At 39.6% G+C, this 27,886-nt stretch overlaps 1 protein-coding gene across 1 annotated transcript in view; it reads left to right on the plus strand.

The window, feature by feature from the left end:
• bcl11bb (BCL11 transcription factor B b) overlaps positions 1-17,159 on the plus strand; it is a 37,983-nt gene extending 20,824 nt beyond the window's left edge. The window contains exon 3 of the mRNA XM_079888654.1: positions 13,908-17,159. Coding sequence (XP_079744780.1) covers positions 13,908-15,871 — 1,964 coding nt within the window. The 3' untranslated portion in view covers positions 15,872-17,159. The remainder of the gene's footprint in view (positions 1-13,907) is intronic.
• The last annotated feature ends 10,727 nt before the right edge of the window (positions 17,160-27,886 follow it).

Genomic DNA, 27,886 nt, shown 5'->3' on the forward strand with positions numbered 1-27,886 from the left:
CAATGGTCCACTTTAGACATTCTAATGACTTTAAGTAACTTTGCAACTACATGTCAATTTATTATACTAACCCGAACCCTAATGTCTAACCATAACAGTCTACAACAGTCTAACAATACTCTAATGAGTTATTTGACATGTAGTTGCAAAGTTACTTATAGCAGTGTCTAAAGTGAACCATCAAAATAAAGTGTAATCTTTTAAACTTATATTCCAGACAACTGTCATATGTACGTTTGTTTGATGTAAACGTCAGGACGTTGTGAAACAATTTTCAGTAGAAATATGGAAGGCGCTATTACGCAACTTCCAAAAGAGTACTGAATCTCCTAATCAAAACACAGGCCAAAAAAAAAAAGTAGAAACAAGCGATAAAAGCATTGCTTATGAACATTGTAATCTTTAAAGAAGAAAAAAAACTCGATTTTCTCAGCTTTTTGTTTAAAATGTTGCTTTTTCTGAAACTTTTCCACATTCGTGTTGAAAAAAAAAAAAAATATATATATATATATATATATATATAAAAAATGCGTAAAGCAGAGGCTCTGTTCTTTATTTTGATATATGGCATGTTCAGATATTCATACAACCAAATATTCATATCCATATAAATATATGGGGGCCATGACATTTTTGTGAAAATGATTACAAATGCTGGCAAAGGCTGGAAACTGCTGAAAAATGCTGGCGAAATATTAGTATTTTTCTTACACACATCTCTCTTTTCACATTGATTTATCAACTGTGGTTGTGTGGATTTCCATCGTGTTCCCTTTGCATGGTTTTGAAGAGAGGGAATTTTGATTTTTAATCTCAATTTGTGTTCATCTGAAGAAAAAAAGTCTCATTCTGGGATGGCATGAGGGTGAGTAAATGAAGAGAGTTTTTTTTTATTTCTGGGTGGACTATCCCTTGCATACATTAAAGGAATAATTCAAATCAAGTAATGCAGTTTGCATGTTGCAATTCTTGCAGGTCGCTTTGCAGCAGACTACTGCATTCTGGCATACTTTACTGGGAATATACAGTTGAATGTCTTTAGTATGAGATCACAGCAAGTTTTATTTATTTTTTTCATTAGCTGTCATTTTGGTCTGTTCCCATCTCAGAAATCAGCACAAAGTACTTGAACGAGAGTCTACTCCAAAATAAGGGGAAGGGGCTGCTCTGTCATATTGATAGTGGTTGATGACATTACAGTCCGAGATTTTGTAGGATGAGAGCCGCCATGATAATTCAGCTTTAAACCCTCCCTGGCATCCCACTGAATGAATAAACCCTGGATCTTATCAGTTTTTATTCATGCCAGTAAGGCTTGTTCTTGCATGTAGTGTGCGGCAGATGTGGCCCTCCCGGTATGTTTGCTGAAGGCATTGGCTAGATGAAAGACTGTTCTTAACCATAAGCTATGCGGGGAGCTGTGCCAAAAAGCTGAAAACGCATCATTGTGAAAACAGCCCTGGGAGAAGCTGATCTCCCCCAGCAGAGGATGAAGAAGGCTGAGGGCGAGATGACACACCACGGAGAAATCGGCACTCTCTCTTTTAACTTTTATTCGCGTGAATATGACTGGCATGAAGCGGTTAACCGTCGATGTTGTCAATGAGATTATAACTGTAGATACAAAACTTCTCCTCGAAATTTGCATATTTCTAAAAGCAGTACATGGATGGAAAGTGTATGTAGTAAGATCAATTGTACAGGTTAATTTAGGTCTCACAATATTTATGATGCACAGTAGGAAAGATGTAAAAGAACAAAGGTCTACTGTCTGACAAAAAAAAATGTCCTAAATAATAGAGGAGGGACTTCTGGGATGCTGGTTAGTCCTAGAAAAAGCTCAGAGAGTTATAACAATGGATTTTAATATTGAGTTGGGTATTAGGCACGTTTGTGTGTGTGGTCTGAAACAGAGTTGGATAAACATGCGGTAATAAGTATAAATAACAATTATAATGCACTTTATGGACATTGGCCTTGAGATAAACATAGAAAGTATTTTATTTTCAACATGAGAACCTTACATTATTATAATGTATTTTAGTGTATATGCATGTTAAATGCAAAAAAAAAGTTATGTTTAACATTATATTTAAAAACATATAGGTCAGAGCATATTGTTCGTACTCCATTCTGAACATATAGTGCAAATCTAAACTTATAAAGATAAAAGAGTCCACAATAAATAGCCAATATAAACAACATCTAATATTGATAGATTTATTTGTGTGTGTGTGTGTGTGTGTGTGTGTGTGTGTGTGTGTGTGTGTGTGTGTGTGTGTGTGTGTGTGTGTGTGTGTGTGTCTGTGTGTGTGTGTGTGGTCTGAAAAAAAGTGTATAAACGTGGTATTTAAAGATAAATAACAATTATAATGCATATAACATTTGTAGTGAGGTAAATAGAAAGTATTTCATTTTCAAAGTAAAAATTAGAACTCATTGTGTATACATTACATGTTATAAATGTATTTACATGTTAAATGCAAAAAAAGGGTCACACTTTAGTTTAGGGTCCAATTCTCACTATTAACTAACTATTAACTACGACTTTTGCCTCTATAAACTCCTAATTATTGCTTATTACTAGTTGTTAATTTTATGTGTTGGGTTGGATTAAGGAATGTAGAATATGGTCATGCAGAATAAGACATTAATATGTGCTTTATAAGTGCTAATAAACAGACAATATCCTAGACATTTGCAGTGAGTAGACACCGTTCTAACAGAAAACTCTTAATGCGCTCCGACCCGCTCATTCGCACAATTTTCATGCATGCTAATTTTCTAGTTGATAGTAAGATTTGGACCCTAAACTAAAGTGTTACCAAAAAATGTATAATAAAAATTAGATAAAGACAAAACGGCACGACATCTTTAAAAGCAATTATGCTTTTCAAGAAATAGTGCTTCTAAATGGGTTAATATTGGGATAATCTGGTGCTGTTGTCCCTTAAGATGATTATTGTATGCTTAATGATTATAATACTGGTATTAATGCATGGTTATGTAAAGTAGTATTCTGAAAATACTGTAAATCTTATTCTAAAACATCATCGAGGCACAATTTTTTTGATGATTTGAGACTTATTTGAATATTGCACACAATTTAGCATGTATATTATGCAGCCAAAGCTTTAGTCTTGAACTACATGCTTTTGATTTGGCATCTGAGTTTGTGGTCACCTGTATCTGTGCAAGGGATTCTGGGTACTCACTGATTCTTGCACCAGTCGTAGCGCTGCAGCGTTGGTCCTGCCGAGCGCAACAGAAGTGGAATCCATTCACATGACTGGCATGTGTTGCAGATCCCGGCACATGAGGTATCGAAGGAGCTGTTTTACAGGGCCCTGATTGTTTGGGAAGGCGCGCTGAGGGCCTGGGGATTTTTTACAGTGAGCTTTAAATGGGTATAGAAGCCTGGGCCCAGCTGGGGACCATTATAGTAGACGTAATCCAAAAAAATACCAGGGCAATTATTTCACATACGGGATAGCTCTCTTTTCTGCTTCCCTTGCTCACACACATGAAAAATCCAAAATTTTATGTTGGTCCAGGCTGGTTTATGCTGGTGATAGTACTGGTCTTGCTGGAGACAAGCAACCTGCAACCAGCATCCCATGCTAGTCCCAGCATGAAAAACATATAATTACTTAAGGTATATCTTAAAATTACTTAGGATATAAAAAAAAATATATAAAAAAAGATCAAAATGAAGTCAAGTCAAGTCACCTTCATTTATATAGCGCTTTTAACAATATGGACTGTTTCAAAGCAGCTTTACAGTGAGAATAGGAAATTACAGTAACAGAGATTGTTTTGGTTTTACAGCAACTCTAGAATAAAGTTATTGTCCAGCTAAAGTTAGTTTTGATTGATTCACTTCCATTGCAAAGATCATTAGTTATTAACTTAGAAGCCACTAACACGACACCGTTCTAACAGCAAACCCTTAACGCGCTCCGGCCCGCTCATCCGCACAACAACAGTGCCTGGCGGCTCAAGAACGCAAACCTTGAAATAGATTCCAAGGTTCAAGCCTTGAAGAAAATATACATATACAGTACACAAAAATGTTTTTTTATGAAAGTTCTGTCATAATTTACTCACCCTCAAGTTGTTCCAAACTTATATGAGTTTTTTTCTTCTGCTGCACACAAAAGAAGATATTTTGAAGAATATGGTTAACCAAACAGTTTGAAACATAATTTTCATTTTTGGGTGAACTATCCCTTTAATTTAAAAGGAAAACAATTTTGTTTAGCAAGTTTTTTGTTGTTGTTGTTTTAAGCGTGAAGTCACTTAATTATCATACATTTTTCAGAAATCAAGACTTATATTATGTGATTTTGATTTTCATGTAATTGTGTCATCATTTAAGAATGTTTAGATATTTGTACTTGAAAATACGATAAAACTTTTTTTTTCTAAGTGTAGTCAGATTTAACGTTTAATAAAAACGTTTGTGTCCAGAACTGAGCGGCCACGAGCAAAATGTCAGAATTCAAACTGTGCACTTCTGGGAAGTCCTGCGACAGCCAAACAGAGATGAATGAGTATGCTAACGGATATTTTTTTTTATCGATCTTTACTTCCAAAAACATGTCAAATGGAAAGGATTAAAAGCATCTAAAAGGCAAAACTATTTCAAAGTAACAACTTAACTAACGCAAGGCTATTTTCATTCCGTCTCATGTCAAACATACAGAGATTAGCTATTAGCGCAAACCGCTAGATATACGGCTGGGAGATTTTGATTTTGATCCAGGTTACGATTGCGATGACATGGAGCAATGTTTGCTTTGAACTGGTCCCTCGCTGTCCCCCTATTTGCTTTTTTCTCTCCACCCCGCTAGCTTTTCCGCGTCTCCCTTCAGCCGCAAGCACCAGTGTCATCCATCAAGTTCCTGCAGCTCTTCTTGAACGGCCTTTTCACGCCAGCCAGATCTTAACACAGTGACGCAGACTCCAAGCTATGATTCAGACTAGTTGCAATGCCACAAAACGCTGTGCTAATGCACTTCTCTCTGTTCTCACCGAGCCAAGAGTCATAGCTCTTACTGACAGTTAAGTCTTTCCAGTTGTTTTTCACTGTCCTTTCCCGTCTGCGCCGTAGGACGTCTTCGCTCTGGCAGTATCAGATGATGACAGGGCACTCTAGGGTGGCATATGTTTTCATTTAGATGGTTACGCTACCCTTGGCTGGCCTGTTTCTTCATGAGACTGGCAGTAAGCATGCAGGAGAAAGAAGAAGGCTGATGGGGGTGTGTCATTATGGATAGGATAGGTATGAGGCTCATGGTGCACTGCAAAAAAAAGTATTTTGTCTTGTTTTAAGATCTTTAAAGCAAGATAAATTTACTTTTACACTATATATATATATATATATATATACATGTACACATTCATAAGATAACTCATCCACACCACTAGGTGTCAGTATAAGTCCCAGAGGAATGTCATATTAGCCTGTGCAAAACAAAACAAAAAAAGTACAAGTGGATCCTTAACCCTTAAACACATTCCTCGGGTCTTTATCGACCCGGAATGTCATTCACTACCCTGTTAAGTCTGTTTTCTAATAATTTTTTTGTGAAAACTGTATAGGGTTGCTAGCGACCTGAGGTATTTAATAGTGTATGTTTTTTTCCCTGCACAAAAATAATTGAATCTCTGATGACTTAATAAGTGCAATTCACCTTTATTCCTCAATGATGACTCATAGTTCATCAATGACAATGTTCACTCATAGTTACCTCAGGCAGAAAACAAAAGAATAGGTAGTATCATCAGCAAAAGTTGAAATGGTTCGGTGATTTACTGCAGATTAAGTACTGAATGCAATCACATATTAGTGTCACTGTTACTTAATGCTGGATCCGATGAAGATGCTGTCCGTCATCAAAATATTGACTTTGATATGATAGCTTTGAGAATATGTTTGAGATGGTGAATACAAGCCAGATGCTGAATGTACTAGGAAATGAGCTCTGACGAGGACAGTGATGATGGTATAAAACATCTGTTTTATATTATTAAAATATCAAGAGAGTTTAGAGATCAGTTAGAGATATATCTGGGTCGATAAAGACCCGAATATGTAGTAATGATTGGCGAAACATTCATGCATTAAAGAGGTAATACACCTAAATAATAAAAATGTATCTTGTTTTATTGATGTTTGTACATTTGTACCAGAAAACAAGGCAAAAAATACTGATCAGATTTTTTTTCTTCTTTGCAGTGCAGGCCATGAGAATTGGCCTTAATCCAAACTGCTGAATGTATATTGTGTGTTAATGGGTTTGGTTGGATTTATTATGGTGGTCAAGGTTTTCTTTTTCTTTTCTTTTGTCTTTTTTTGGTTTGTGATGGCTGAGAAAATATAAGTTTATTTGTTTTCGTTGGTGTTGGTGTGACTGTGGGTATGAAGGTGTTTTTGCATGTATATGCATCAATATGCTTGTGTGTTGTGTGCTGTGAGACCACAGTTTGTGATGTCCCTCCTCTGTGCTCCTGCAGATGGAGACAGATTGGAACAGTTACTGCAACAGGCCTGCTTTCACTTAGACAGGAGACATAAGTGTGTGTATGGATGTGTGTGTGCCTGCCATAACCACTATGCCTGCCACTATCCTCTGTGGCTTCTCTACACACAGTTTTTCCACTGTAGAATGGGAGTCTTTTCATATACAGTTGTCCGTCCTTATAATGGCCCGGAATCACAGATAACTTGATAACGGTGAAATTGATAACGGTAATCACTAGTTCAGTATTGCCAGAGGCTTTCACACTAAGCCAAAATTATTCATTTCTTTGTCATAATCATTCATAAAACACAATATCATGGTCTGTTAAGGCTCACAGCTCAATCAATGTACAGTCTATCAAGTCTATCTATCATGAGGACTGAGAGAAATCCAGACAGACAAAGAGAAACAGTAAGAAAAGGATAGACAGTCAACCATCTATAAAATTCAAGTTCAAGTATGTCATTAAGTGTTCAAATTTTTAAATCTCAATGTGCAGAGTCAGTTATAAGTAGAGTTAGGGAGGAGTGTTCAGAAAACCTGTCGGTAAACCATCATTATTTTTGCAGTTCCATTTGGTACCACTAAAGGCTTAGAAATAGCAGGATACATTTACATGACAACGATATGCTTAAAACGGAGAAGTTTTTCCTTTGAGTTTTCCACGTACAGACGACACCATTGTCAAAACGATCCCCATTCACACGGATCAGCGCAAACGGTTAAAAACGCTGTATTCTGCTGCCAGTCCATTAGATGGCAATGAAACACTATAGACTGAACACGTAATACGTATGTGCATGACATCATCGTCTTCAGAGATTCGCGTTTTTGCTGTTTACACCGAGACCGTTTTTCAAAAACTTGCACTTTGAAACCCGTTTTCAAAACTTTGCGTTTTCAGGCTCAAAAAAATGCTGTTGTCGCGTAAACGAACGGCCAAAACGCATAAAAAGTTTAAACAGGGTGTCCAATCCTGCTCCTGGAGGGCCATTGTCCTGCAGAGTTCAGCTCCAACCCCAATTAAACACACCTGAACCAGCTAATTAAGATTTTACTAGGCATATTAGAAACCTTTAGGCAGGTGTGTTGAGGCAAGTTGGAGCTAAACTCTGCAGGACAATGCCCCCGCAGGATGAGTTTGGACACACCTGATTTAAATTGACTTCAAAGAATCAGTAATACTTTAAACGTTTTTTTTTTTTTATAACATATTCCACTGTACTCTTCCCATAGCAGCGCATAGACATTGTTTATCTCTCTCAGACACAAACACTCGCATCTAAATCACATCACCAGTCCCTAGAGTGTGTTGGTGGCACAGACAGCAGAGTTGCACTACACAGAATGCTGCACCTCTGTGTTTCTCATTAGCATAGTGGTCTGGCCCCCTGATTAGCCACGATCATCACAAACAAGACATCAGTGATGCGAGGTGAGGCCCCACAAGCCCCTGGGAGCCCAAGATCAGAGGCATGCTAATGAGGGCCCGTGTTACTGCGGTGTGAGGTGTCAGCCAGGCTTGTGACAGGTGCACAGAGGGGACGTTTGGGATGGGAGGGGAGGGTCCGGAGGGGAGTGAAGGCGTGTCGTAGTCCCCATGGCATCACCTCATCCTTTGTTCTTTATGCAAATCCACCGCTGTGGCTTTCGACAGCTAGGAATGTAGCGGGTTCAAGGGGCAGAGCTGTGAGATTGCCAGGACCGAGTTGTACACACACATGCACATATATTGTTGCATTGCAATTTTAGAATTGTGATATCATCATACTGGTTATATGCATTTACATGGGCACGTATGTCCTTCCATTGTGATTTAATCAAGAGTCATTCATGCAAGCTCTTGTCTTTGCACACACAGAGAAGAATTTGCGTTGTCACACGAGTTTCACACAATTGCACACGCTCATTTGTCTCTATGTTGTGATATCATCAAAATATGAAATCGCATGCATTCATACGTGCACTTGTCTTTGCGAAATGATTACAGAATACGTTGAATTCACACATGCACGTCTTGCAATGTGACCAACAAAACAGTTTCACGCATTCGCACTTGCTCATATGTCCCTGTGTTGTGACATTACCAAACAAGCTGCACATTATGCCACACACATATGTTCTTATTACGGCAACATCAAACGAGTTTCACACATTCTCACATCATCCCATGACTATTCCATTAGTCCAGCTTCGGTAAGTGATTGGTTCACGGTCGGGTAATGCTGGAGACAGCAGTAGCTAACGCTAATGTTGTTTCCCTCATGAAACAGCAGTGCTCTCAAGTCTGCCAGATTTGTCCGCAGATAATTAAAAAACACCCTCCAGCCCCTCCTCCTCACTTCTCTGTCACTGCATTCATGCTCTTAAAAGGAAATTAATTGCCACAAAATGTTGAAATCAACATATCTAAACCCAGGTTGGAGGTCCCTGAGGATGGACTAATTGGCCGTGAGGTTTTGTAATACTAAACCCAAGAGGGTGGATAAGTTTAGTGTAAAACCCCCTCTGCGCGCACACACACACACACACACACACACACACACGTTTGTCATTAATCACATATCCTATACACACACACACACATACACAAAGACATGCACCTAGACATCCCAGCACTGTTTAACACAACGAGAACGCTACTGCAGAGCATGCACGCCAACAGCCAGCTCTGTAATATAACAGCCACAACTCAATTTAGCTGTTTAACCTGTAATCCCGTCAATATTTATTGAAGTGCAAGAGGGAAGAAAATTAGGCTATTAGGCTCTTGCAATTGAATACATTGAGAGGAGAAAAGACACTCTGTTAACTGGCAGTTGACCTCTGCGGCCCGCAGCGAACGGTTTCATGGACGCGGACCGCGGTAATTACTGCAAATTGAATCACAGAGCGAACAGCGATGATTCTATAATGAGCACTTTTATTGGCTGGAGCGCTTTGCTGTGACATGGCCCTCCCAGGCCTCTGTAGTGTAGCACACACACACACACACACACACACACACACACACAGTAGGACCCAATGGACCATGATCAGATGGAGATTTGTGTTCCTGAGGTGCCTGATGGGTAATTTCACACCATCATGCCACACAAGCTGCTGTCACAAGACATGGATCTCTGATGGGTCATTAGCATATCCTAACTTGTTCACTATGGGTTTCTCTCTCTCTCTCTCGTTCTGGCTTGTTTGGAAAGTTGATGAAATTTGTCTTTGGTCGTCATTAAGTCTGCCTGTCTGTTAGCTGACACGGTCCCTTAGTAACATATGGTGTTTTTTGTATGATGTGATAGGATGCAAATTGCAATAGCTCAAGCACACAATGTCGGGGTAAGAGCCCGAGCACACACACACAAATGCATATATTAGTGCATGCACGAATGCTCTCTTACACCCTTTTTGTCCATCCCATGTTATGTTTAGTCCTGTACAGCCATATTTTATATTAGAGGAATATGGGATGTTAATAAGGCTTTTTTTGGAACTAGCGTTTGTGCAGAATATGTCCATTGTTGATTTTATCCAGGCTTGGGCTCCTGTCCAGGGCCTCAATATGAAAATGAACAGCCTGTGTGTATTTTAGTTTCTCTCTCTCTGTTACTCTCTTAGCATCCAAAATCCCTCTTGCCAGGTGTCCATTTAAAGGCCAGCCAAACCAAACACAGGCTGTGGACATGTCATACACAACCATTTACACACCCAGTGTCTTCCTCTCTTCCTCTTTACTGCATCAGTCAGGTGTTTTTCGGACAATCCTAAAGTCATATCTGCAAGGAATCACTCTCAACGAAATATGATGATCTTAACAAATCCTCAATATCACACCTTAACCATACATACTTATGGTTCTGTGGGGACATATGGAACTCTTTTTTTTTTTTTTTTTTTACAGCAACTAGTAGCAAGTGCAAGTATGGATGATAAAATATTTTAAATTTGAATCAGTTAGCATATCAAAGTCACTGGCTCCTTTGCCAACCGTTTTGGATCAGAATGATTTTTTTTAACCTGTATTATATATTATTTTACACAATTCTCAACATTACTCTATTTGGAAGAAAACAAAACAAGATTTTTTTCACATTTCATGGAAAGAGAGCATGATTGCGTACAGAGTGGCCTTAAAAACTGCTAGATCTGCTTATTTTTCAACCCTATTAGAAGAAAAACAAAACCCTAGGTATTTATTTAAAACAGTGGCTAAATTAACGAAAAGTAAAGCTTCAACCTCAGACTTTACCAAGCAGCACAGCAGTAATGACTTTATGAAATTCTTTACTTACAAGATTGATAATATCAGGGAGAAAATTGTAACTATGCAACCGTCTACTACAGTATCGCATCGGGGAGCGCATTGTAGTCTCCTTGAGTAAAAAAATTATTCATTCATTGCTATAGGAAAGGAAGAATTTTCTAAATTTGTTAAATCATCTAAATCAACAGCATGTATGTTAGACCCTATACCGACTAAGCTATTGAAAGCGATGCTTCCAGAGGTCATAGATCCTCTTCTTAATATCATTAATTCATCTTTGTCATTAGGATACGTACCAAAAACTTTTAAGCTGGCTATGATTAAACCGCTTAAAAAACACAACTTGATCCTAGAGAATTAGTCAATTACAGGCCGATCTCGAATCTACCTTTTCTGTCAAAGATACTAGAAAAGGCAGTACCCCCACAGCTATGTTATTTTTTTAGAAAGAAATGGTATCTGCGAGGATTTCCAGTCCGGATTTAGACCATACCATAGTACTGAGACAGCTCTCATTAGAGTCACAAATGATTTGCTCTTATCATCCGATCGTGGTTGTATCTCTCTATTAGTGTTACTCGATCTTAGTGCTGCATTTGATACTATTGACCACAACATTCTTTTAAATAGACAAAAAAATTATGTTGGCATTAGTGGAAATGCATTAGCATGGTTTAAATCATACTTTATATATCATTTATATTTATTTTAATCAATATTTTATAAATTATAAATAAATTAGAAAACAAATCCTTAAAATAAACATGTTTATACTTTAGATGGCAACTTCTTGAATCTGCAATCCTATTACAGTATTTTTCACAAATAAAGTAATTGTTTAAAAATATATGAATATATGAATAAAAAGGAAGTAAACACTGTAACAGGGCACTCAGTAATCTGGTAATTTTGTGCGCACTGGTAATCATATTTTTTCAAATAAAGACAAGGTAACGCTAATTTTACATACAACACACAGTGAAAACGATATGAATATGACACAGTGGGCAACTGGATATAGCACATATTAATTGGATATAATCATTTTAAAATTAAGGATTTAAAGTTTTTCGTTCGCATCTCCTGTGAAGCTGATCTTCTGTTCGCATTCACTCACTTCGCAAGGACCGACCCTCACTCGCAGTAACACGTTTATGCAGGCTACAAATGCACACTTCACAAGATATCACAGCTGGATTCGATTAAATCTGCAAGGTTTGTGAAATTAAATGTTTATTAGATATCCAGAGATTTGTTTAAATTATGTAGATGCTTATTTGCTGAATGTTGACAGTAAATGATAAAGTATTTTAGCCTGATTCTTTGGCTTTTCTGTTACAAATAATATAAAAGCAATGCTTTACTTTTTCCCATACCATTTACTTTCTTTGTTTACCAGTTCTGTCTAACAAAGTATTAGATATGACTGACAGCGATTGTAAACTAATGAAGACTGAGAATGTGAGTGAGCGCTGCCGTTCTCTTCTCAGGCGCTGGTGTTCTCAGCGCCACCCGTCAAAATAAATGTCCGGAGCGCCGTCAAAATAAATGTCCCGCTTCCAACACATCGGCCAATCAGAAAAACTAATCGTCCGATGCCGATATTTTAAAAATGACAAATATCGGCCAATATATCGGCCGTGGCGATATCTAGTGGGCGATATGGAGTACCACAAGGCCCAGTACTAGGACCATTGCTGTTCACTCTGTACATGCTACCCTTGGGGGAGATATCATTAGGAAGCATGGCATTAGTTTTCACTGTTTTGCTGATGATACTCAGCTCTATAATTCTTCACGCCCAGACGAAACTTACCAATTCACAAAATTAACAGAATGCATAGCTGATATAAAAAAATTGGATGACTAGTAATTTCCTACTACTTAACTCTGAGATTCTAATTATTGGACAAAAAACATCCTCACGTAATAACCTAGAATACTGTCTAACACTTGATGGCTGCTCTGTCAAACCTTCGTCGTCAGTTAGGAACCTGGATGTGCTCTTTGATACCAATCTTTCATTTGAAAGTCACATTTCTAGTATATTGAAAACGGCATTCTTCCATCCTAAAAAGATCCTTTTCCTATTTAGCACCAAATTTTAAGTATTATCCCCAATATTATCCCCAAAATATCATATTTTTTCATAACCACTGGCCTTTTTAAACATGCACAAATAATACATCATCTGTATCAATGCATGAGTTCAGATTACACTTCTGTCTGTACTAACATGCAATGTGATTTGCTTTATATTATGAAAAAACAAAAACTGACATGAATGTCTTCGCATGGTTAATATTCTTTTTTTTTTTTTTCAGCGTGAAAGCATGCACATGAGATATATTGGCATGTATTTGCAAAGTACATTTTACTGAAAATATCATATCACAAAAATATAAGTGTATGGGGGACTGTCAGTAGCTAACTATGTGCCTGACTTTGTCAATGTATGGACCTATCAACGCGATTCCCTTTCATTCTCTTTCTTCCTTAATCCTCTCTTTCTCTTTCTTTTGCCACAGAATTATCTCCATATGGAAATAGTGAAAGGTGGGGGTGTCGGGGTTTTGAATGGGGAGTTCTATATTAACGTCTGGCTGACATTAGCATTAGCACAATGCGTTGTGGCCTGTGGGCGATACCTGCCATCTGCATTAGGCTCCAGCCCTCTGGGAGCTTCCCTGCTCTCACTAACCCCCTAGTGTGACTCAGATTCTGGGTGAGTCACATACAGGCAGATCCTCTTTGACACAGCTTTAGAGAGCAGCCGGCCCTGCCTCACAGTAGATAACCCGCTAGGCTATCAGAGAGCTCTTGTCTCCCCTCTTAGGGTGATGTAATTTTCATTCAATCTTATAAAATGGCTGTCGCCGCAGCTCAATGAAATATCTTTCACATGTTGCCTGTTTAATTTTTAAACAGAAATGATCCATGAACCTCACCATAGAGGACTCTTTGCTTTGATTACATTTAAAGCCATCACCGAGAACAAACAGATGCGCAAATGACATGAAAGCTATTAAAGTGTGCTATCTCAACCTCCCCTCGCAACAGATCAGAGAGTTAATAGCTAATATGTATATATTAATTACATCCACTTGTTTTGTGTCTTCCAGGAAGAGATGAGCCCTCCAGTTACATCTGCACCACTTGTAAGCAACCCTTTTCCAGTGCATGGTTTCTGCTGCAGCATGCGCAGAACATCCATGGGATACGCATCTACCTGGACACCCACCCTACTAGCTGCTCGCTTACCCCTCGCATGGCCCTTCCTCCTCCACTGGGGGCTGATGCCTTGCCTCGTTCCCCTCTAGCCAGTTTTCTGGGTGATGGCAGCAACCCTTTCCAACTGTTTCGTATGGGTGCCCCACTGCTAAGAGAGCCTCCACCACCCGGATACATTGAAACCCGCTTGCCATCTACCCCGCCCTTTGTAAGCCCTCCGCCACCCCGTCATCCTCTGGAACGCCTTGGCCCAGAGGAGATGGGTCTACTGTCCCAGCATCCAAGTGCTTTTGAGCGAGTGATGCGGCTGAACCATCAATCAATGGGCATTGAACCATCCATGGGCTTCTCTCAGCGTCTTCGTGAATTGGCGGGCAACAACAACAACGGTGGTCCGACTCCTCCTCTTTCTCCTAACCGTGTACCCCCTATGCATCGGCTTCTCAGCCCCACTCTCTTCCAGCCTGGCTCCAAACCTCTACCTTTTCTAACCACACCCTCACAGCCACCATCAGTTCCGTCCAGAGGCCATTCCTCATCACCACTAAATCAGGTCGGCAAAGCCAAGTCCTGTGAGTTCTGTGGTAAGACTTTCAAGTTCCAAAGCAACTTGATTGTGCACAGACGTAGCCACACTGGCGAAAGACCCTACAAGTGCCATCTCTGTGACCATGCATGCTCGCAGGCCAGCAAGCTAAAGCGCCACATGAAGACGCACATGCACAAGTCAGGCTCCATGGGGAGTTCACCTGAGCAGGGAGGGCAAGACTCAGCTGGAGAGGGGCTTAAAAACAGTGAGGACAATGGCACAAGGGAGGGATTGGATAATGAGGAGGAGGAAGAAGAAGAAGAGGAGGAAGAGGAGGAGGAGGAAGAAGAGGAAGAGCAGCAAAATGGGAGCAGGCCTGCATCCAACCTGAGCATGGACTCGGAGTTGAGCAGAAACAGAGAGAATGGCCCAAGACCCTCCCCAGAGGAGAAGCCTCTGGCCACTGACAGAGTGACAGAAAGCCAATACAACAACCTCGACAATCACTTGAGACTGCCACCGGGCAGCAGGCCATGCCAGGAGATGGACACAGTCTCGGCAGCCAGGGATATCGACAGAGACAGGCGGCCCATGGTGAATGGCAGAGGCTGCGGCCCGGAGGATTCCATCTCAGCGATGTTTCACCGGAAGCCAGTGCCTATTTCCAGCTCCAGCCTCTCTGGGTCTTCTGCCAAGAGGATCAAGGTGGAGAAGGATATGGAGCTGCCGCAGGTGCCCGTCATATCCCCGGAAAATGTGTATTCTCAGCTGCTTGCCGGTTATGCTGCATCTCGCCACTTCATAAGGGAGCCATTCCTGAGCTTTACCGACTCCAGGCAGTCGCCTTTCGGCACTTCTTCCGAGCACTCTTCATCTGAGACAGGCAGCCTGCGCTTCTCCACCCCTCCAGGGGAAATTCTGGAGGGTGGTGGGATGTCAGGGCGAAGTGGTAGCAGTACACCTCATCTCCATCTGCGGGGTCCTGGGCCAGGGAGACCACCCAGCTCCAAGGAGAGTCGACGGAGTGACACCTGTGAGTACTGTGGGAAGGTGTTCAAGAACTGCAGCAATCTGACCGTGCATCGGCGCAGCCACACAGGTGAGAGGCCTTACAAGTGTGACCTGTGCAGCTACGCTTGTGCCCAGAGCAGCAAGCTTACCCGGCACATGAAGACCCACGGGCAGTTTGGCAAAGAGGTGTATCGCTGCGATATTTGCCACATGCCCTTCAGTGTGTACAGCACCCTGGAAAAACACATGAAGAAGTGGCATGGAGAGCATTTGCTGACCAACGAGGTCAAACTTGAGGAGTCGGACAGAGCTTGAGACCACTTTTCAACGCACTGCATTATGGGTTTAGCTGGATAGCCTTTTTCTTGACTATATATTTTTTGGAGTGATTTTTTGTTTTTTTGTTTTTTTGTGTGAAAACAAACTGCCACCTGAGAAACAAGAACACAGGGAAATGTTAGTCTGCGGTTCTAAAAACCCTTCCTGCATTTCCCAGCAACTAACAGAGGAGTAGTCCATTAGGAATTCATGGAGCCTTTCTACTGTGCAATAATTTCTGTATTTATTGGATTATTTGTAATGACACATGGCATGTGCAGGTACATTATCGATGGGTTTCTAATGCATTCAATTCCTGAAATTATATTTCTATACACCCCATCTTATGATATGACAAATACTGAGATTTTGGCTGTCAGCCAGTTATGTGTTCTAAACTAGTTTCCTCAAAGGAAACAAATGGGTAATTTCTAAAGAAGAGGTCGACTTCTAAAAATCTGAGAAATTTTCATGTTATTGTTGCTGTCAATGGCCCCACTCATCATGGGTTATATTCAGTAGATAGACGTAAAGCACTGAATGTCACTTTGACAATAAAAATATTCAACAATTTTAAGGGTAAAAAAAAAAAAAAAAACCCAGGGATGTTTTAAGGCAGCTGATGCAGTTTGACTGCATCTGAATGATTTTCTATTGACGACATTTTAAATGAAAGTAAATTAAATTAAATGAAAGTTCATCAACCATGACATTTGTGTGCAAATTGACAATATTTCCTCTACATTAATATGATCCCTGTATATAAACAGTGTTGAGGCCGCCAGTGTTGCATTCCTGACATTTTTTTTTTTCATATCCCAGATTTTACTTTTAAAGATCAAAATGTTTACATTCGCTCAAATTCACATCCATTGCCATTTCTTCCACCCTCATCTATCTCTTAATTGCGTTCCAGTGATGTCCAAACCTTGTACAAGTTCAAATCCTTTCATATGTTAATGGTATTATAAAATGTTTATTGTGCAGTCTTGACTAATTCAGACTGGATTCACTTGTTTCAAGGGATTTCATAAGCTCAAATTGTTGCATTTACTATTCAATTATCAAAGGAATGTGTTCATTCACAAATGAATCAATTCTGAAATCAAAAATGATTTAGCAGCTATTTGGACACCAATATAAAGCACAGGTGCTCACCTGAAGTATTCCTTTGAGTAAACGCACACAGGCCATTCATTTGTAGCAGCGTTCTATGCACCATCCTGTGCGTTGTTAAAACTGCAATCACTGAATTGTGTTGGGACTCTCTGGAAGCCCTGGGTGACTGCCTGTCCTCTAAAGGATCCTGGGATTAAATGATTTCCTCATTATGACCTCTGTTCCTACACACTGAATCGCCTCCACCTGTTTCTTTTCATCACAAGCTCAAATTTACACGACAGCCATCCCTCGCCTCCACTCGGCATACACCACTGTTCTGTATCTGCATATTCACTATTCACAACATCCTGCCGTTTATGTTCATGACTTTTTACAGTTTACATATTATTTGTGACTTGATTTGAATATAAGCTAAGGCTGCACATGTTTCCCGCTCGAAATTAGTCAGCGGGGCACATCATAAAGAAATGAACAACACAAGGATGAGTAATTTTTTAAATATGGATGCATAGTTTATCACCTACTCTTCAGATACTTTGCAAACTGTCAAACCTCTCTTTGCGTAAATGACAGGAAGTGGCCATAACTTGAAAGAAAATCAGGAGGAAATGTGTAGTCAAGAAAGCATGTTGAATTTAAGTGCTACAAATGGCTTTCGAGACAGACATAACCAGACAACACGGACGTGCCTCAAATTAATATTCAGCCTTTATCTTCTGATGTAGTTCAGACTGGGGGGGGGGGGGGGTCCATGAACAAACTATCACTAACCAGTATCATTTGAATTAATTAAGAGGAATCAAATCATATAAACTTGTAGAGGATGATTGTCTGTTTATTTGGGAAATGTAAAGTGTGCTTCATTTTTGAGAGAAAGTCTTAAAGCACAGATTTGTTTGAGAAATTACTAAGCCATTTCTTTACTGATTTATTTAGATGGACTAGAAAATTATTGACAGTGGAGGTAAAAAAAAAATCAATTGGATTTAAAAAAAAAAACTAAGACACTGTCTTTAAATTATGTTTACAGTGTTGAAGTAAGAATACTGAGCTCTTCTGTATATGTGTTTTAAATGAGACAAATGTTTTGTCTTCTGTTTTTCTACAATATTGAATATCATAGCAGGGTTTTCTCCTTTTTCCCTTTGTTTTTTTTCCTTCCCCCCTTTTTTGGTGCAGGTATTTCCGTAAATTTCTATGGATATATGCGCGTGTATGTTTTGTTCATTGTTAAATACTCAATGTATTTGTAATTTCAGTGGCATTTTATGAAATGATGCAAAAAATCTTTATATTTTGCAGTCCATTATGAAATTGTGAGTCTATTCAAATGTTTTGTCACTATATCTGTTCATAATTTTGGTAAATCCATCCACAGGAGGATGTAAAAAAATAAAATAAAAATGAAAACAAACAAGAAAATCATCTTTTGCTAATTATTATTTTTCAATGTAATTAGGCGGGAGAATCTTTTGTCTGTGTTATGTGATTGTGCAAAGAATAAAAGTTATAATCACTTTAGTACCATATCATACCATTAATTAATTTTTGTTTTTTAATTCTCATGTTAATTTTTCTGGTCTCTGATTTAATGGCTAAATTAAATGTTGGTAATCAAAAAGCATGTCTAATTAAATCATGAAACTTATTTATTTAAAATAAATTTTTTTCTCTATTCTGATTTAATACAAAGGTAGTAATCAAAATGACAACATCAAACAATGTATTAATATTTTAAAATGTAATACAAATTTTAAAATCTATATTTTGGGGCAAAAAAGGTTTACTGTTCAAATTAAATCAAAGAAGAAAAATTGTGATAATTTCTAAAAATTTTAATTATTATTATTATTATTATTAATATTAAATTACTTTGAGAGGTACATTTTACTCTACAATAGTAATACAGACCCTTTCCAAAAAATTTGAATATCATGGAAAAGTTTATTTATTTCCATAATTCCATTCAAAACGTTAAACTTCCATAGATTATAGATTCAGGGCCCACAACTTAAACGATTTCAAGTATTTAGTTGTTTATTTGTACATAATTTGGGCTTCCAGCTCATAAAACCCACGAAAACAGGATTTCAAAAAATTTGAATATTACATGAAATCACACAGTAATTACACAGTGATACCATGGTCATTGAACCAGGTTTTGGTTATTTTGGCAGTGTGGGCAGGTGCAAATCCTGCTGGAAAATGAAGTCAGCATCTCCATAAAGCTTGTCTGCTGAAGGAAGCATGAAGTGCTCTGGAAATGTCCTGGTAGACGGCTGCGTTGAGTGGACAGCACAGTGGACCAACACCAGCCGATGACATGGCTCCCCAAACCAACACAGACTGTGGAAACTTCACACTGGACTTCAAGCATCTTGGATTGTGTGCCTCTCCATTCTTCCTCCAGACTCTGGGACCTTGGTTTCCAAATGAGATGCAAAATTTGCTCTCATCAGAAAAGAGGACTTTGGTCCACTGTGCTTTATTAAATCCAGAGTCAACGCAGCTGTCTACCAGGACATTTTCAGAGCACTTCATGCTTCCTTCATTTTCCAGCAGGATTTGCACCTGCCCACACTGCCAAAAGAACCAAAACCTGGTTCAATGACCATGGTGTCACTGTGTAATTACTGTGTGATTTCATGTAATATTCTAATTTTTTGAAATCCTGTTTTCGTGGGTTTTATGAGCTGGAAGCCCAAATTATGTACAAATAAACAACTACATACTTGAAATCGTTTAAGTTGTGGGCCCTGAATCTATAATCTATGGAAGTTTAACGTTTTGAATGGAATTATGGAAATAAATAAACTTTTCCATGATATTCTAATTTTTTGGAAAGGGTCTGTATATGTCCGTCACAATCCCTTCAAGTTAAACTGAACTTGTATTTGTTTTCGTTGTGAAGACCTTTGAGTTTCTGTGTATGACGATTGTTTTTTCTTATGTGAAATGGTGAAATGCTGGTGAAGTGACTCTCATGTCCTCATATAGTGGGACGGCAGATGCTGAAAACACCACAAACTTCACGTGTGCTTGTGTATGTGTAGTAAACGAAACCGTGCCATTCATTCACACAGAGACACACAGAACATGCAGAATATTCACAGACACTAGTTCATATCACGATTTGACTAAGTGTACAGTCCTAATTTCATTTTTTATGACTGAATTCCATGATTCCTTCCCCTTTTTCCGGATTGCGAAATCATAGGGCCCAACATTAGATAGTCCGAGGAATCAGCAAACACATTTTTATCAAGTCTAAATGCATCTCTTTGTTCGATTATAATCCACTTAAACTGGCAAATTAATCCCAACAGGGCTGATTTGCAATTGACCTTTGACCCAAGCACTTCACTAATATGTAAACCCTCCATCTTCACTGCACCTGCCCTTCCTCCTCTTTAGTCTTGAGTGCAGAGCGCACGAAATCTGGTCTGACCTCTCTTGACCTCTCTCATCTTGCCTCATCCCATCTTGTCTTTTGTGAGGCAGGTGGGTCTTTTGTAGCTCCAACAATGTTTCATGTCGGGGAGGGGAAGCACTTAAAAACTCTTCATAGAACATTTACACATGGCCAGTCACAGCATAGACATTTCCTTCTGAATGAGCCACTCATGTGGAGATCCATAAGCTAAAAACAGTCTGACCTAGAGATATTGTAAACAAACAATTGTTTCACAGTTCATTCATCCCACGTTGTCTTGTTTAGGCAACATGAAGTGAATGTCCCTTCAAAGAGGAAAGGATGAATATGGTTACAATGGAGCCGGACATCTGGGAGACATCTTCTGCCCACAAACATCCCGGTCCCAGAACATCCCTGACGGCTTAAGAAGTCAAGATTCCCAGAGCCTCATTCATGGCACTAGTTTCCCCTCGAGGTCCCACTTTTTTCACACTCTAATTATGACCGGCCACACCAATGAGCTGCCAAGTAGCTCTTACCACGTCCCCACATGAGCTGGTGTCGAAGTTCAGATATGATGTGCCATTTAAGGTCTCTTTTAGTCTCTCATAATGGCAGGTCCCACTGGGCCTGTCCTCTCTCTGCCATGAGAAGAGACATATCTCTCTATGGTGGTAAAGTAGCCCCTTATTTTGTCAGGCCAAAACGACTAGGATCCAAATGGGTCACACACAGAGAGAGTGGCAGGCAAATGAGGGGTCTGAACGATGCGCGGTCGCAACAAACGGGTTGTCAGCAGAGGTTGTGGCTCATGCCTTGACCATGCATCGCTACCGCAGAGTCCTAGGTTTTTATCGGATGACAGGGAGTCTTCCCAGCAGTCCCTTGTTCTATATATCCAGTTACTAATCTATGTTCCCCTGACCACTGCCCAATCAAACTGCGTCCTGTGAGCAGGACGAGCCCATGAGGCAGACAAGACGGCAACCAGGGAAAATCTGCTCCAGCTGGCTTACCGTGGGAATGAGAGGGTATGGAGAGGATTTCTTTATAAAACAGAGATGCAGGGATGTTTGGTTACGCTGTGGCTATTCAGCAGCGGTGGGTTCTGAAGATCTGTCTGAAGCAGAGATATGACCTATAGGAACAAAGACCTTGCAGAGTTGAAGACCATATATACAAACTTCCTGTCCTAGTTTAAGATGCCTCCCGTTCCATTGCGTTACTGTTGAATGATGATGAAAACTAAACTGATATCTTTCTTGTTATTTATATGACTTAGGCTTCACAAAAGCAAATGTATGCAGAACTGCCTGTCGCAGAGTTCTACATATTCCCATTCCCTTATGTGTTCATGCATTAAATATTTTGGCTTTTATGCATAATGCTTGGAAGCTACCAATAAAAATGTACACTGTTAGAACATCCATGGAGCTTTTTCAATGCACAAAAGGTTCTTTGTAGTGGAAAAAGCTCAATCCATGCTCACTGGAAATATAGGACTCTGCCTAAATTTCTGAAAAAAAATAACTATGCATACATTTAAGTATGTAGTTGCCAGCTAAAGTAAACACTAGAGCCATTAAAACACTGACCACTTTTATTAATTTCCACACAAATTATGATTAATGAAGTAAATTATCGATAAATAAAAATGTATTTTCATGTGGTTCCTTGCACAATACTATGTCAGGACCTCAAAACACTTTTTGAATTAACACTTTTGGACGTTCGCATCACATAACCAGCTCCATATGTATGGCCTTCCTAATGTAGTATACTTGATTGGTAGCTCACCTGGTAGAGTGTTGCACTTATGATAGTCTCAGCTTCAGAAGTCACACCCACGGACCGCTGGCTGAACATCTGATGCATATGGCACACTTAACTGGAAACACTTCAGGATTTTCAAAGTCTGATTGGTTGAATTCTACAGGATGTCCGGAAGACGTGTGTGTCGGTCCGCCTGTAAACAAACCTGCCGTGACGCCAAACCCCCTCATTGAAGAAGAACGCCATCGTATTTACAACTGTGACAATGAGGATCAACTTAATGCTGGATTTTCAAAAGTATGTTAAACACCGTTGTAATCAAAATTATTCAACCCCCATTGCAAATCAGGTTTATTGACAACATTTAAGCTTTCAGCTGTATGCAATAAACAAATCAAACAAAAGTAATTGCACAACAAATGTTTCAAGTGGTTTCCCCAAATTCAACTGAAAATGCAACTTTACATGACTTCTGCAGTCTCAAAATTATCTAACCCCTTCATGGCAAGCATCAAGTTCAGTAATGTTCTTGGGTTTGCATTCTCCCACCAGAGATTTTCTTTGGGGTTCAAGTAAGGTGACTGTGATGGCCACTGTAGGATCTTCCAGGATTTCTTCTGCAACCAAGCATTGGTGGAATTTGAGGTATGTTTGGGATCATTGTCAAACTGAGATTTTACAGTGTGACATGGATTACATTGGGGATCATATTTGTACAGTCTGACAAGGAGCAATCATAAAGGACTATTATAAATCACACAGTTTGCACCCAGCTTTACTGTGCAAGCTGAAACCTCAGTGCCTGTTGCCACCAAGTCTTGCTGCAGGTCTTTTGCAGTCACTCGAGGGTTTTTCTGAACCTGCATTCTCAGAAATTTGGTTGGAGCCGTTCATAGCTTCCTTTTTCTGCCTTGTCCAGGTAGTGCAACCACTGTTCCTTTAACTTTGAACTTGCAAACTACGCTTCCAACGGTATCTCTAGGAACATTTAGTGCCTTCGCTATCTTTTTGCATCATGTTCCTTGTTTTTGAAGGCCGATGATATCTTCTCTTAACTTTTTAGACCATTCTTTCGACTATGGGCCATATTTATAACATGCATTTAAACTTGACACTCAACAAACCTAGCCAGTTCAGATATTTCATGTGTTCTAGCTCAAGGAAACCTGGTGCAACTAATGAAGCCCTTGATTAGTTGCATCACGTGTGCTTGAGACACCTGTTTTGCAGATTTGTGCTGTTAGAGATTCTATTCAGGTGATATTTTATGAAATTATGAAATATTTTGAGACTGCAGAAGTCATTAAAAGGTTGCATTTTCGGTTGAATTTGGGGAAACCACTTTTTTTTGTGTTGCACAACATTTGTTGTGTTGAGCTATTTCAATTACTTTTGTTTGATTTGATCATTGCAAACAGCTGAAAGTCTGTAAATTTTGCCAATAAACCCGATTTGCAATGGGTGTTGAACAGGTTTTTTGAATACAACTGTATGTAAAGTTTGTGGCATAGACTCTTTAAAATACCAGTGTGTTATTGTAGGGACATTGACATTACATGTCAGGCCCCTAAACATGACCCTGAACAAAACGAACTGTGATTGGTTGCTTCATATGTCAGTCAGATGTCCTCTTGGGGCGGTCCATGGCCAATTAAAGCTGCTATGGAGTCCAGACCTTCTGCCATCAGTCTGAAGGTCTGGCTAATCTCTGGATATTGCAGTCAGAACGCTGATGTAGCATGTTATAAACCGCTAATCATTGGAAGAAGTAGCCTTCCTTGTACCTGAAAAAGCTATTCTGCTAAAGAAAAATATATTTAAGCTACTAGTGTTGCTACTGGTTAGATCCTCCTCAACACTGACTAAATGTAGTTTTTAAAAATGGTTAACAACCAATGTTTTGTTTAGTTGCTAAGCTTGTGAGATATACGTCACGCTAGAAAAGGGGGTGAGGGTGTGAAACTACAGTATATGTTGTTTCAGTCATATTTTATTCAATGGCATGCTGACACTCATTCTGCACAGTCCGATATTAATTTTCCCCTGCAGAACAATTCCATTTGTATAAATGAAATATGAGCTCAGGTCATGCTGATACAAGCTCTGGAGATACTTGATGACACATTGGAATGGGGGAAACAGTGAAGCGTAGCCTGTATATAATGAAAAACCACACCTACGGTCTGAATAATTGCCACCACTCTCTCCAAGTTGCAGTCATTTGAATTCCTGTAGTCAGACCTCCCTGGAGCACCCAAACAGAGGTGAATTACTGAACTATTTAGACTGCCTCATCTCTACCTCGGGGGGAGGGGGGGAGGGGGGGAGGGGGGGGGGGTCAGTGTAATTGTTGACACTAGAGTCCGCGAATGTCCCGGCGAAATATGAAATCTTGTCATTTGATTTGGACTGTAATTATGTCGTAAAAGCAAACTGGCTGTGAAACTGCTGCCCCGCCAGTTGAATTTGCTTTCATCAAGTGCAGACTGGCTTAATTACAGAGTACACGATCAGCCATCTTTCAGTGCACAAGCCTCGTCTGTTGTTTTATTTTCAGAGCCGTATCGCTCCTCTGTTTGATGCTAATCACAAGGTGATTGTGCTGTTCACAGCGGCTTGAGAGGAATTTTGACAAAGAGAGCAAAGAGTCTAGGTGATCTCTTGTGCAACTTTCAAGGTTGGATAAACTTCTAGCCCTCCTCATCTTTTAATGGTCAGGTATTTCTAGTGATAGCGCATTTTAATAGACGCATGCTACCGCAAGAAAAATGGGTCAGATATGCCATAAATCAATGTCAACACTGCATGTGTATAAGTGTAATTTTTTTCAAGGTTAAAATATGCAGAGACAAGTACAAGTAAGCCATTCATAGGTTGAGCCCCCTTAAAAATGCAAACGCTGTGGCTCGGTGGCACTATCAGGACATGTTTGTTTGCGCATCCCATCCAGCGGTGCAGTTCCGTCGTTACCAACACAATTCAATAAAACTTGCGACCATAGTTTGGATAACTATGCTTTTGGGAAATGCACCCCAGCCCAAAACAGCAACATATGCTCAACCAATGGTGTGAATCTGGGGTAGGACTCTTTATCAAAAATCAGTGTCAGAAAGGGGGAGTGTTTGAATATAATCATTATATTTGCCCATTTGTTGCATGCCAGTGGTGGGTAAAATACGTATTTTATTATAGTAACAGATTTAAAACAATAAATGTACTTGCTTTACTTTCTTATTGCATTAATAAGACTTAATAAAAAAGATTATTAGTTTTTCTTACATTTATTTTCTTACCCTTTTGTAGCCCTATAAATTGTTTTATAAATCCAACAAAATGTAACAAAATTAAACTAACTAAAACTTAATTCAAAAGGGGCTACAGAATTCAGAAACATTTGTTATACAGTAAGTGACACTGGTGGTCATTAAGTGAACTGCACTTATTGAAGCACCCCACGAGACCATAGGGTGTCCCATTTGTCATTTTAGGTTTCAGAAGTGTGCTCGCGAGCACCCCCTTTGCAGTCAGCATACGCCCTTGAAGCGCACTTTTGCCAAGCCTGCACTGAAGTGATCTCTGCAGCAGACTTCTACCCGACAGTCAAAGTGGCATTACGGCATTAAGTCACGAAAAAGTGCAGACTTCTAGGAAGACCGCGAATGTTTAGGGTGCCATTTGGGAAAGGGACCTCATTTCATGTTTCATAGAACTGAAGAAAGGCTCTCAGGAGAGAGCTAAAACGTCACATCTTTTGGATTTTCCCAGAATAAGTGGCCAGAGTCCTTCACATAAAAATCACATGTGCCGTCACATGGGTCAAATTTGTTAAACTGAGATTTATACATCATATGAAAGCTGAATAAATAAGCTTTCCATTGATGTATGGTTTGTTGGGTTTATTTACAATATTTGGTCGAGACAACTATTTGATAATCTAGAATCTGAGGGTGCAAAAAAATCTAAACATTGAGAAAATCGCCTTTAAAATTGTCCATTTATGAGCGCGATTGTGCTGCATTCACTCACAAAAATAAACGTTTTATATATTTACGGTAGGAAATTTACTAAATATCTTCATGGAACATGATCTTTACTTAATATCCTAATGATTTTTGGCATAAAAGAAAAATCGATAATTTTGACCCATATAATGTATTGTTGGCTATTGCCACAAACATACCCGTGCGACATGTGACTGGTTTTGTGATCCAGGGTCACATATGAGAGACTGCCCATGAATTTTCTTGGCAATGATTTTTCCGGGGTAGGTTGCCAGGTCTTTCTCCAATCCTCCGCATAACATGATCTGGAACTCACACACACGCATTCACACCTATGGACAATTTAGCATCTCGAATTCACCTATACTGCATGTCTTTGGATTGTGGGGGAAACCGGAGCACCCGGAAGGAAACTCACAGACACAGGGAGAACATGCAAACTTCACACAGAAAGGACTCCTGGCTCAGTCAACACTCAAAACGGGGACCTTCTTGCTGTGAGGCCAATAGCCAAGACAAAATCTGAACTTGTGAAACGCAATATATCATTTGCATTATAAAATTTAGATATGACAGGACTGGTTCTAGACAGAGACCTTCCATTCCTGTGTGAATAAATATGTGCTCTTCTTTTACAAGCAGATAATTAGCTCCTCATATTCAAGTGACTTTTATATCTGTCTGTTTTATGGCAAGACATCTTGAGAAGTGTCTGCTCAGCACAGAGCTTGTTAAGCGGTAAGTGAAGACAGATACTTTCACTCAAATGCTCCAGCAGGATACCATACGCTTTCAGGTTGTGCTGTGTTTCTGTTCACATTTAAACCCTCTAGACTGTCAAATAAATTGAATAAGCCTCTTTGTCTTTGGTTAACACCATCCATAAAATGTTCAAATCTGCCAAAACCTATGTAGTCTTTTCACATCTTGCAAAATTATGTCTATACATATAGCCTTCACATCGATACTACTGCGAGCCACCTTAAGTGAAACGCATTACAAAATCACAGCAGTCAAGAGCCGACCGACCATTTTCCAAAACAGGAAGACAGAAGCTTGAAGACCTCATGTGGGGTAAATCCCCAGTCCAAAACATGAGCAGATCACTGAGGTAGAACAGACGGAGTAAAACAGGCCATGCTGGTGAATCTGGGCTGTCTGGAGTTTGACCTCTTGTGTCTCAAGTGCATGCTGGGGAATCAATGGGAGGGTCTGGAGGGCCCCGGGGTCATTGTGAGCGTGTCTGTAGGATGCGTTCCCATTGTGAGCGCTGACGGGAGTTCTTTATAATGCAGTCACCTGTGTTTGGGCAGGTGGCTGGAGAAGAGCTCACATCTTCCCGCATGAGGGTCCTCTTTGTCCCTCAGCTTAAAGGCTTTTAAAAGGGTTAAGGAAAATAGACATTTCTGTGGCGTGAGAGAGAGGCACTAGAGGGTGAAGGTGAGAGGAGAGAGGGGAAACGCTTTTGATTCATTAATGGTGTGTGTTTTCACTCGTTTTAAAGATTACAGCTGATAATTAATTGTTGTTAATGTTACTGTAGGCTAATTGTATTAAGAGCCACATTTGATCTGGTTTTACACAACATAAGTCATACAGTGTTCTCTAAAATAAAATAAAAAATATTACAGAAAATTTTTAATTAGTTAGCTGTATGTTATCTTATACAATGAAAAATTGTAAATGGTTTAACATTGTTCA

The sequence above is a fragment of the Squalius cephalus genome (genome assembly GCF_949319135.1).
Source record: "Squalius cephalus genome assembly, chromosome: 12".
Classification (NCBI taxonomy): Eukaryota; Metazoa; Chordata; class Actinopteri; order Cypriniformes; family Leuciscidae; genus Squalius; species Squalius cephalus.